At 43.2% G+C, this 12,315-nt stretch overlaps 1 protein-coding gene across 3 annotated transcripts in view; it reads right to left on the bottom strand.

Moving 5' to 3' along the window:
• Positions 1 to 334: 334 nt before the first annotated feature.
• Positions 335 to 12,315, bottom strand: part of MRPS6 (mitochondrial ribosomal protein S6) — a 121,622-nt gene continuing 109,641 nt past the window's right edge. For all 3 annotated transcript variants that reach the window (XM_063956520.1, XM_063956518.1, XM_063956519.1), the window contains one exon: positions 335 to 620. In XM_063956520.1, the coding sequence (XP_063812590.1) occupies positions 428 to 620 (193 nt within the window). In that variant the 3' untranslated portion in view covers positions 335 to 427. The remainder of the gene's footprint in view (positions 621 to 12,315) is intronic.

Raw genomic sequence — 12,315 nt, 5'->3', positions numbered from 1 at the left:
GACACAGCGCAGTGTGCAACCTGTCCGCGTGGTGCTGCGTTGAAGGTGTATCATGACTGGACAGATGGCACCATTGCCAATAACCGACGTGGAAACTGCGGAGCACCACGTGCCGACTGACACGCTACAGTGGAGCAGCTCACCGTCAAAATAAACCTAGGGGCTACCAGATGTGTGTCTAAAACGACAGTTCAGCCCGTCTAGCTGCTGTCCGTGCTGCACACAGCGGCTACACAGGCTATTAGCTGGTGGTCAAAATAATGTGACTCACCTGTGTATATATGTAAAAAGTGTGAAGGATCAATGGCACTGAGTAACAGTGTAACAAATAACCTTGAAAGGTCTTCAAAACAGTTTATTTTTATTTTTTTTACATATTTCTTTTAAGAAAAAAAAAACTTTTTAAATCTATGCTGTTGAGTGGCCGTTATTTCTTCTTCCGGCGGCTGAATTTTGCCTCTAGATTGGTGGCTTGAAAGATTCCTTCACACGGTCTGTCTAGCGTCTTTTCTTCCTCATGTTTCAGAATAGTCTGTCTGACCACGTCAATATCGCGGCTTAAATGATCCGCCATACTCGGCAAGATAGTGGGTGGAGCATAAAAATCAACTAAAAAGTACCTAGAAAAAAAAATTGAAAAAATTTAGACTTCAAAAATAGTTGTACATTGAACAATCAAGTTAATACAAAAATGTAAAAATGTTCTTGTGCTGCAATAACGTTGTCCTAAGGGCGGCCCTTATTTTTGACAGGTGTACCCATCATCAATATTTTTGTGGGCACGCAGCTTTTATTGCACACATCGTAAGACCCACCATGGTCTACAACATTTCTCTAGTCCATTTCTCAGTGGGTGGGGGATTATGTCTCAAAACACACCCACCATGGTGATGTAATACCAGTGGGTGGAGTTTACATTCTGCCCTCTGAGACACAAGCTTAATAATTTATTTGTGTCAATAAAATAAGAAAACAAAAATAACTTTTAAAACCTTTGTATTTACAGGACATTGATACATTTAATCCCATTCTTGGTAAAATTCCCCAATGGCCATTTATCAACAGCCACTCAAACAGGAGCTACACTCCCCTCTAGCACATATCTTCAGTCTAGGGGCCACACGTCTAACGTTATGTGCTCCTAATGTGAACAGTGCTTCCATATTGGAAAGGGAAAGTGACGCAGGCCAGACAATACTCATGGATCATGGATAATTTACCATTTCCTTTTAGATGCAGGTACACTGAATCTATACGTGTTGGAAATGGTGAGAGAACTGCTAGTAATTAAGATACAAAAATAAATAAATATCCTGCCCTCTCTCGTCATATTTGTAGGAGATATTTAGAAAAGTACATATTTGATATCCCTTTAATATGGACAAACAACTAAAGTTATGAGAAAATTATTGGTGTTTCTCGCTTTGCATAAAAAGCAACATTTACTGGAATTCGTGACTTCTGGTCTCTAATTCTCTTTCTATAATTATACTCCCATATAAACAGCACTATGTTTCTCAAAGCAAGTAGCCTTGGCTATAGAGTAAAAAAAAAAAAAAATGAAAACAAAGTTAATCGCTGTGTAATCAATGTATCTGAAGGCTGTTGCAATGGGTACAAAATATCTCCCATCATTAAGCAGTTTTAGAAGGATGATAAAATCAAATTTACACCCGTCTCAGTAATACAGGTTGAGTATCCCTTATCCAAAACGCTTGGGACCAGAGGTATTTTGGATATCGGATTTTTCCGTATTTTGGAATAATTGCATACCATAATGAGATATCATGGCGATGGGACCCAAGTCTAAGCACAGAATGCATTTATGTTTCATATACACCTTATACACACAGCCTGAAGGTCATTTTATCCAATATTTTTAATAACTTTGTGCATTAAACAAAGTGTGTGTACATTCACACAATTCATTTATGTTTCATATACACCTTATACACACAGCCTGAAGGTCATTTAATACAATATTGTTAGTAACTGTGTGTATTAAACAAAGTTTGTGTACATTGAGCCACAGAAAACAAAGATTTCACTATCTCACTCTCACTCAAAAAAGTCCGTATTTCGGGATATTTGGATATGGGATACTCAACCTGTAGTAAAAAACTAAATAAAAGAATCACGGGGGTGGGGGATTTACCGCCGGACAAGTGCGACACGTGCGGCATTGTAGAGATGATGCTCACAGGCTCTCACCCAGAGACTCTAATCAGAGTATAGTGTACCATTATTGTCATTTGTTTAAAAACAAGTCACATTTTTAAATTTTCCTTGGTCAACTGAGCAGAAAGAGGAAAAAGATTTTTTTTAAATGGAAGGTACATCATGTCATCTTCTTTCCTTTTCTTGTATTTTTCCTGTTTTTGTCAATTGAGCTAAGTAAAAGTCAGGGAACAAAGATTATGGATGGGCTTCCAGTCAGATTAGCCACCAGGACAAGAGGCTGCTCCTCTACCAGCTTCTAGTATGAATCCAGAACTTGCTCCCAAAAAGCCCAAGGACACTCATACTATGCAAGACCCTATTAAAAGCTATTTCTCTTTCTTTGTTTTCTATTTATTTTAGTAATCAAGCGTCAGGGGAGCCCTACAGTTGCATTCATGGACAGCAGATCAGCAGTCTGCAAACAGTCTAACTACACTACTCTACAAAGACCGTTTCTACTTTGATGAAAGACTGGACATAATTATTGAGAAAAGTGCTAGGTATGAGGAGGCTTGGGTGCTTTCTACTCAAGACCTTTGGGTCAGGACATTTTAAGAAATGGCTACAAAATAGAATTCCAGGTTGTACCAAACACGATTTCCAAAGTGCCTGTCTTTCAGAAGACAGCAACCTTCTATTCCCAACTCCTTCTAGTAGAGAAAGAGTTGGGAGGATTTCAGCATGTGCTTTATCTCCAGAAACTAAATACGCTTGTAGAGACCAAACATTTTCACGAGGAGTGTGTAAGCTCCATCCTCAGGGCTAGAGACGAAGGAGACTTCCTGGCATCAAAAGACTTTCAGGGTGCCTAACATCCTATACCAACTGGCAGTACAACATAATTTGCTTGCTGAAGTCTAAGACACCATCTGTAGTTTACGTGCCTACCATTTGGCCTCTCAGTATATCTAGTCCTGATGGCGGCTCTCAGGAAACAGGGTTTTGTAGTCTAGCCTCATCTGGTTGATATTCTAGTAAACAGGAAAATCGGGAGAGAATGTCCAGAACAAGACACCCTCTATGGGATATCTTTTCTACAGGAACATGCATGAATCATAAATTCCAGAAAAAGTTACGTGGTGCCTACTCAGCAGCTGTAGTTTTTGGGGGATCTAGATGGACACAGTGAGATACAAAGCATTAGTGTCACAAGAGAATATAGATCTTCAGTGAGGGAGGGGTCAAGCTCTTAGGAATGTCTCACTCTACTGTAGGTATTCTCCCAAGGGCCAGTTGGCATATGAAAGATCTGCAATTAGAGGCTCTGATATGATGAGACATCAAAACAGGAAATATGAATCAACTTCAAAGATGAATGCAGGATACCAGAACATCTCTGGACAGGCAGTAAGATGAGACATTAGACTAAATAATGTACTGGGTTAAGTAGAGATTCTAGTTCCAAATTCGGGGGTGCTCGTATATACAAAGTAATACAAGGTGCATGGAGTCAAAACTAAAGAGACTGCATGGAAACACTCTTGGAGGCAATGCAGTGTGTAATGTAGCAGTTTTTACCCCAACTACAAGCAAAATCATCTAAAGATCTTTTCAGACAGCCGGACGGTGGCTGCCTTCATAAACAGACAAGGAGGCATCAAAAGCAGAGTCAACGGAACAATCTAAGATCCATCACCACACTTCACAAAGCGGGAAAGGACAATTAAGTGGTAGACTCTTCAATCAATATCAGATACACCGAGGAGAATGGAAGCTGCACAAGGAGGGGTTTCAACAAGTAATTCAGAAATTAGAGATTCCCCAGGCAGACATGGAAAAGTCAAAATAACAAATTGGAAATTCTTCTACTGTAGGGTGACCATAATATCCCTTTAATCTGGGACACATAAGATTTACACAGGTTCTGTGGCTGGCTAAAACAAGGTGAAATTCAGGCTAGAATTTAGCCAGCCACAGAACCTGTGTACATAATAGGTGTCCCTGATTCAGAGCCGGCCCTAGGTATAGGCAAACTAGGCAATTACCTAGGGCATTTGGAATGTCTAGGGGCATTTTGCTGATTAAAATGATATGCGGCATGCCTATATTCTTTGTGTGACTGTGGCTGTATCTGCATATGACTAATGTTACAGAGTATTCCTGGAAATCACTGTAATGTAGCATTTCATATGCAGATACAGTCACTCACAGAATATAGGCATGCTACAAATTATTTTAAATCAGCAGAAGCTACTTGTTTGCACTAGTCACATAGCAATGCAAATAAAACGCATTTTCTGCACAAAAAAAGGCGCCCAATGTTAGCAGAGCTGGACGGGAGCTGCATGGCATATTGAGACAAGATGTATGAGGACACATCTGTATCCAAGCAGAAACATAGGGCACAGTGTTAGCGGCAGTCTGAGTAGGTTCGTTGTGCAATAGTGTTTAGCATATGTGTAACAGGCATTATGTGTGTCATGTGTATAAATGCATTAATAATGTGCGACGTGTGTAAGGGGCATTATAGGTGTCATTATGTGTATAAGGGCATTAATAAAGGTTGGCATAATGTGTAAGGTGCATTATGTTTATCAGGACATTAATAATGTATGTCATGTGTAAGGGGCATTACTGTGTGGTAGTATGTGTATAAATGAATTACTAATGTGTGGCATTCTGGGGGGTCATTCAGACCTGATTGCATGCTAGGATTTTCCGCTGCGATCAGGTCATAACTGCACATGCATATGCACAGCAATGCGCAGGCAAGTCGTACAGCTACAAAGTGGATTGTTGCTGGGCGATAGATTGTACGAAGAATCCATTCGCACAGCCGATCGCAAGGAGATTGACAGGAAGAAGGCATTTGTGGGTGTCAACTGACCGTTTTCTGGGAGTGTTTGAAAAAACGCAGGCGTGTCCAAGCGTTTGCAGGGCGGGTGTCTGACGTCAATTCTGGCCCCAGACAGGCTGAAGTGATCGCAGCGGCTGAGTCCTGGGCTACTCAGAAACTGCACAAAGCTTTTTGTACTGCTCAGCTGCACATGCGTTCGCACACTTGCAAAGCAAAAATACACTCCCCTATGGGCGGCGACTATCTGCTCGCAGCAGTGCAAAAAAACCCTAGCGAGCGATCAGGTCTGAATTAGGCCCTCTGTGTATAAGGTGCTCTACTGTGTGGCGTAATTTATAGAAAAGGCACTACTATGTGTTCTAATGTGAATAAAGAGCAATATGGTGTGGTGTAATGTGAATAAGGATCAATTCAGTGTGATGTAATGCGAATAAGGGGCACTACTGTGAGGAGTAATGTGTATATGTTAAAGTGGTACTACTGTGTAATGTAACGTGAAGAAGGGACACTATTGCATGATATATTGAGAATAAAGTTGCACTACTGTGTGGCGTAATTTGAATTGGGGGTACTATTGTGTGGCCATGCCCCTTCCCAAAAGAACACACCCCTTTTTGGGCTGTGCACTGAATGTGCGCACTGTTTCTATTTAAAATATAAGTGATAGATGTACCAAAATGTGGACTGCTAGAACGGAGGGGTGATAGTGATGGGAAAAGGGTGCATGGTCAGAGGTGGAACTAGCAGCGGTGCGAGGGAACATCTGCCAAATCTTGCCTAGGGCATCATATTGCTTAGGTCCAGCTCTGCTCAGATTAAAGGGATATTATGGTCACCCTATTTTACGGTCACAGAGACAGAAAAGAAACCATTCCAAACCTTGGAAATCTCAACTGGGAAATGTGCTCATTCCTGTCCCTCCAATTGCAAAAGCCTCAAAGAAGATAAATGGAGGAGTAATAGATGTGCTTTCATTTTGGCCTTGCAAGTAATGTTTTATTTTTATTTCTTTTTTTTGCATATGAATTGATCTTTGCTTGATTGGTTTTGATAGAGTAACATCTCCGACCACCAACTCTACAATTTGATTACTCGGGTAGATCCTATATGTCAGAGAGTCCATGGAATCTGAAGAAATAAAGTACAGTATACCTGATCATTTCATTTCTTCACAACTCCTTGACAGGCTCAATGTTTCTATATATTTTTAGAAGGCAGCTTGGGAAGTCACCTAAACACAATGGGAGGTTGAGCCATCCTATGGGGGAGATTTATGAAACCTTCTAAAGGCATTTACCATACCAACCAAATCAGATTTTAGCTATTCATATATTGAATGTACTAGAATGATAAATGATAGCTAGATTCTGATTGCCATGGTCAACTTCTCCACTTTCACCTCTCTTAAGAAGATATATATATATATATATATATATATATATATATATATATATACCTTCGGCGGAGGTGGATTTGCCATAGGGCTCAAAAGGAAGATTCCTGGTAGGCAGACGTGTCTGTGGGGGCTGTTTTAAGTACAGTGCATTGTCCCCATTCATTCTGTTATTCCATCTCTGCAGTACAGAAACTCTGCCATCCAGTGATGCTGCCATGGCTACACGGTATGTTATACCTCTTGTGCTGCCCATGTCGGACCACTTCTACAGAATGTCACAGGGCCACTTTTAGTTCCCAATCTGCCCCTGGTCTCAGACACAACTGCAGCAAAAGACGCAAGGAAGGCCACAATTGCGTACAGCCAGGCCCTATGAGGAGGGATCCTGTCCCCCTCAATAGAACCCACCCCCTCATCAGACCACACGCCCATTACCAGGTAAACATAAATTTGCTTATTTCGGTAATGTCCAATGTATCCCAACCGCCGGCATACCAACAGCTGGGTGAGCGCAAATGAGCCCATTGCGGGCACGGTGGCGCGCTATTTGCGCCACGCTATTTATTCTCCCTCCAGGGGGGTCGTAGACCCCCAAGAGGGAGAATAGTTGTCGGTATGCCAGGTGTCGGGATTTCGGCGCCAGTATACCAACAGACGGCATACTAAATACCACCCATTTTGGGGTAAGTATGCTCTCCCTGTGTTTCCTCCAGGTACTACGGTTTCCTAAAGACATACTGGTTAAGTTAACTGGAGAAAAATTATCCAGATCTGCATCTGTGTGGTAGAGAATACATTTTTATACAATTGTTTTAATTCTATTTCAATGGGTGGAGCATATTAAGAAAAAATTCCAACCCCCCCCCCTCCCCCCCAAAAAAAATATTTTATTTTATTTTATTTTAAATAATTATATATATATATATATATATATATATATATATATATATATATTTTTTTTTATTTTTTTTGTAAAACTAGAAATGTAATTCTGCTCGGTTCATATTTGTATTGTTGCATTTCAGCAGGGAGAGATCTAGAACCTATTATGAGTGGAGCAATTTGCAAATTATCATCAGTACAATAGCAAACAGGACTCATCATGCCTGAGGTGGTAACGGTAGCAAACTGCAATACCTTATTTATAGAAGAACCGACCTCAGTGCTTCCGCAGCCAATATCACAAAGACAGTGGAAATTTCCACTGTTCAGAGAGCTGCACAGGGGTGGGTGGGGATAAGCTGCTCTCTGTATGGAGTCTCACACACAGCTCCTGTGCAAGTGATTCATGTGCTTCCAAGAGATGTATACGTGCAATGTGCTGCACACAAAGGACGCGGATTAGGTGTTATGTATTGACCATAAAGAACATGTGAATATAAAAAGATAGAGGTATAGTCATCAATTAATAATAATAAAATAAAAAATGAATAAGTAATATTTGCTTAGCTTTTCTTACACTGATAAACACAAAGGTACCAACGCAAAGTGTTGCGCACTGTGCACACTCTGAACGCACGCAACTACGGCCGTATGGAAAGCAGTCGCATCACCACTATCGGCTACAGTGGTGTAACTGGATGGCAATTGGGATACGTCAGTTTTTAGCAGATCGCTTGCACAGGATAATATATAGGATAATATACACACACACACACACACACACACACACACACACACACACACACTGAGTGAGAGATTTATGGCATGCCGTCATCCCGTTCTAAGGAGACATCTATAGGAACCAGTATGAGTTCTAGTTTTAGAACACAGGAAGTGGTGTAATTTCTGGTGAAATCACGCGGTACACACGCCCCTCCAATTTACATAGAGCATAAACACTGTCACGGGGCACAATAGTGGTATACTCCTGATGAAGTCCAGCAGATAGCACTACGGACGAAACGCGCTGAGGAAGGCAGAATGAACCTCTGCCCTGATCCACGTGCGACAGTGAGAGTTTTCAGATAAACCACCTTGAATTTTTTAAACCGTACAGGCATTTGTTTTTTTTATATTAAATTGGGTTACACTATCGCATTCGCTCTCTTTCTCCTTATATGTGAGCTAAAGCCTGTGGATTGAAAGAGAGTGTGAACTCCTGAAAGGGATCATCCGGGCCGTTGCACATATAGATTGGAGTCATCCCATGACCAAACACCTGTAAATAAGAAGTGGTCATATCCACCGTTTACAGTACACCTACACTTTCCAATGATACCACCCTTTACATAGGAGAGTGTTAAGTGACTGTTCTTGTGGACCCCATCTTCTTGGACTTCATGTTTGAGGAGTTTCTCTCTATATATACTGTGATTCATATATATGCACACAGTTTGAGAGATATATATATATATACACACACACACACACGCATATATATACATACACTTTATATATATATATATATATATATATATATATATATATAATATACTACCAGCATATATTAAAATGCAAGCAAGACACATATTTCACAGATTCTCCATGTTTTATTTATATTTATTAATATAAACCATTCAAAATGATCGAATAACTAGTTACCAGCCCGTCAAAATGACGGAACAACATAACATTAATGTCAGCGCTACCAGCTCTGCGCGGCCGAACGGAGCAACACCTGAATTTCTCCATCAAGCACCATCTAGTGGCCACCGGGGCGCAATCCACTTGAATTCCCCCCATAGAGGTGAGGAGCAGCGTTAGCCTTTTATTATATAGGATAGGTCACCTGATCTATACTATAAACAGATTGATTTAAATACTTACGGATGAGGATAGTGACCTGCAGTATTTTAACCAGTGCTGTAAAATTCCATTCAGTGTGTCAGGAGGCTTAGAGAGTTTTTGGTGGGCGTGAGGCAACGTAGGGTTAAACGCACCAATCACAGGGAGCGTTACAGGAATGAGCCACATACTTTACAGACACACCCTGTACAGGGCTATCTGAGAGGTATTACTCAAAGACGGATGGCCAATTAAAGGAGATTTCTCTGACGTCCTAGTGGATGCTGGGACTCCGTCAGGACCATGGGAATAGCGGCTCCGCAGGAGACAGGGCACAAAATTTAAAAGTTTGACCACTAGGTGGTGTGTACTGGCTCCTCCCCCTATGACCCTCCTCCAAGCCTCAGTTAGGTTTTTGTGCCCGTCCGAGCAGGGTGCAATCTAGGTGGCTCTCCTAAAGAGCTGCTTAGAAAAAGTTTGTTAGGTTTTTTATTTTCAGTGAGTCCTGCTGGCAACAGGCTCACTGCAACGAGGGACTTAGGGGAGAAGAAGTGAACTCACCTGCGTGCAGGATGGATTTGCTTCTTAGGCTACTGGACACTAGCTCCAGAGGGACGATCACAGGTACAGCCTGGATGGGTCACCGGAGCCGCGCCGCCGACCCCCTTGCAGATGCCGAATAGAGAAGAGGTCCAGAAACCGGCGGCAGAAGACGTCTCAGTCTTCATGAGGTAGCGCACAGCACTGCAGCTGTGCGCCATTGCTCTCCGCACACTTCACACCAGCAATCACTGAGGGTGCAGGGCGCTGGGGGGGGGCCCTGGGCAGCAATGTAATATACCTATTCTGGCTAAAATATATCACATATAGCCCCTGGGGCTATATGGATGTATTTAACCCCTGCCAGGTTCCAAAAAAACCGGGAGAAGAAGCCCGCCGAAAAGGGGGCGGGGCCTATTCTCCTCAGCACACAGCGCCATTTTCCTGCCCAGCTCCGCTGCGAGGAAGGCTCCCAGGACTCTCCCCTGCACTGCACTACAGAAACAGGGTAAAAACAGAGAGGGGGGGGCACTTATTGGCGATATTTATAATATTTGAGCTGCTATAAAGGGAACACACTTATTAATGTTGTCCCTATATATATTTATAGCGCTTGGGTGTGTGCTGGCAAACTCTCCCTCTGTCTCCCCAAAGGGCTAGTGGGGTCCTGTCTTCTATCAGAGCATTCCCTGTGTGTCTGCTGTGTGTCGGTACGTGTGTGTCGACACGTATGAGGACGATGTTGGCGTGGAGGCGGAGCAATTGCCTGTAATGGTGATGTCACCCCCTAGGGAGTCGACACCAGAATGGATGGCTTTGTTTATGGAATTATGGGATAGTGTCAGCACGCTACAAAAGTCGGTTGACGACATGAGACAGCCGGCAAACCAGTTAGTACCTGTCCAGGCGTCTCAGACACCGTCAGGGGCTGTAAAACGCCCTTTACCTCAGTCGGTCGACACAGACCCAGACACTGACACTGAATCCAGTGTCGACGGTGAAGAAACAAATGTATTTTCCAGTAGGGCCACACGTTATATGATCACGGCAATGAAGGAGGCTTTGCATATCTCTGATACTGCAAGTACCACAAAAAGGGGTATTATGTGGGGTGTGAAAAAACTACCGATAGTTTTTCCTGAATCAGAGGAACTGAATGAAGTGTGTGATGAAGCGTGGGTTACCCCAGATAGAAAACTGCTAATTTCAAAGAAGTTATTGGCATTATACCCTTTCCCGCCAGAGGTTAGGGCGTGCTGGGAAACACCTCCTAGGGTGGATAAGGCGCTCACACGCTTATCAAAGCAAGTGGCGTTACCGTCTCCTGATACGGCCGCCCTCAAGGATCCAGCTGATAGGAGGCTGGAGAATACATTAAAAAGTATATACACACATACGGGTGTTATACTGAGACCAGCAATCGCCTCAGCCTGGATGTGCAGTGCTGGCGTGGCTTGGTCGGAGTCACTGTCTGAAAATATTGATACCCTGGATAGGGACAGTATTTTACTGACTATAGAGCAGTTAAAGGATGCATTTCTTTATATGCGAGATGCACAGAGAGATATTTGCACTCTGGCATCAAGAGTAAGTGCGATGTCCATATCTGCCAGAAGAAGTTTATGGACGCGCCAGTGGTCAGGTGATGCGGATTCCAAACGACATATGGAAGTATTGCCGTATAAGGGGGAGGAATTATTTGGGGGCGGTCTATCGGATCTGGTGGCCACGGCAACAGCCGGAAAATCCACCTTTTTACCCCAGGTCACCTCCCAGCAGAAAAAGCCGCAGGCTTTTCAGCCGCAGTCCTTTCGTTCCTATAAGAACAAACGAGCAAAAGGACATTCCTATTTGCCCCGAGGCAAAGGAAAGGGTAAGAGACTGCAACAAGCAGCTCCTTCCCAGGAGCAGAAGCCCTCCCCGGCTTCTACAAAGGCGTCAGCATGACGCTGGGACCTTACAAGCAGACTCAGGGGCGGTGGGGGGTCGCCTCAAACATTTCAGCGCACAGTGGGCTCACTCGCAGGTGGACCCCTGGATCCTGCAGGTAGTATCTCAGGGTTACAGGTTGGAATTCGAGAAGTCCCCTCCTCGCCGTTTCCTAAAGTCTGCTTTGCCAACGTCTCCCTCCGACAGGGCGACGGTATTGGAGGCCATTCACAAGCTGTATTCTCAGCAGGTCATAGTCAAGGTACCCCTCCTACAACAGGGACAGGGGTATTACTCCACGCTATTTGTGGTACCGAAGCCGGACGGCTCGGTAAGACCGATTCTAAATCTAAAATCTCTGAACCTGTACATACAAAAATTCAAGTTCAAGATGGAGTCACTCAGAGCAGTGATAGCGAATCTGGAAGAAGGGGATTTTATGGTGTCCTTGGACATCAAGGATGCTTACCTTCATGTTCCAATTTGTCCTTCACACCAAGGGTACCTCAGGTTCGTGGTCCAAAACTGTCATTATCAGTTTCAGACGCTGCCATTTGGATTGTCCACGGCACCCCGGGTCTTTACCAAGGTAATGGCCGAAATGATGATCCTTCTTCGAAGAGAAGGCGTCTTAATTATCCCTTACTTGGACGATCTCCTGATAAGGGCAAGATCCAGAGAACAGCTGGAGGTCGGAGTAGCACTA

This window comes from Pseudophryne corroboree, chromosome 2 (assembly GCF_028390025.1).
Source record: "Pseudophryne corroboree isolate aPseCor3 chromosome 2, aPseCor3.hap2, whole genome shotgun sequence".
In the NCBI taxonomy this organism is placed as follows: Eukaryota; Metazoa; Chordata; class Amphibia; order Anura; family Myobatrachidae; genus Pseudophryne; species Pseudophryne corroboree.
Note: the sequence above shows the minus strand (reverse complement) of the source record. Positions and strands in the feature narration are given on the sequence as shown.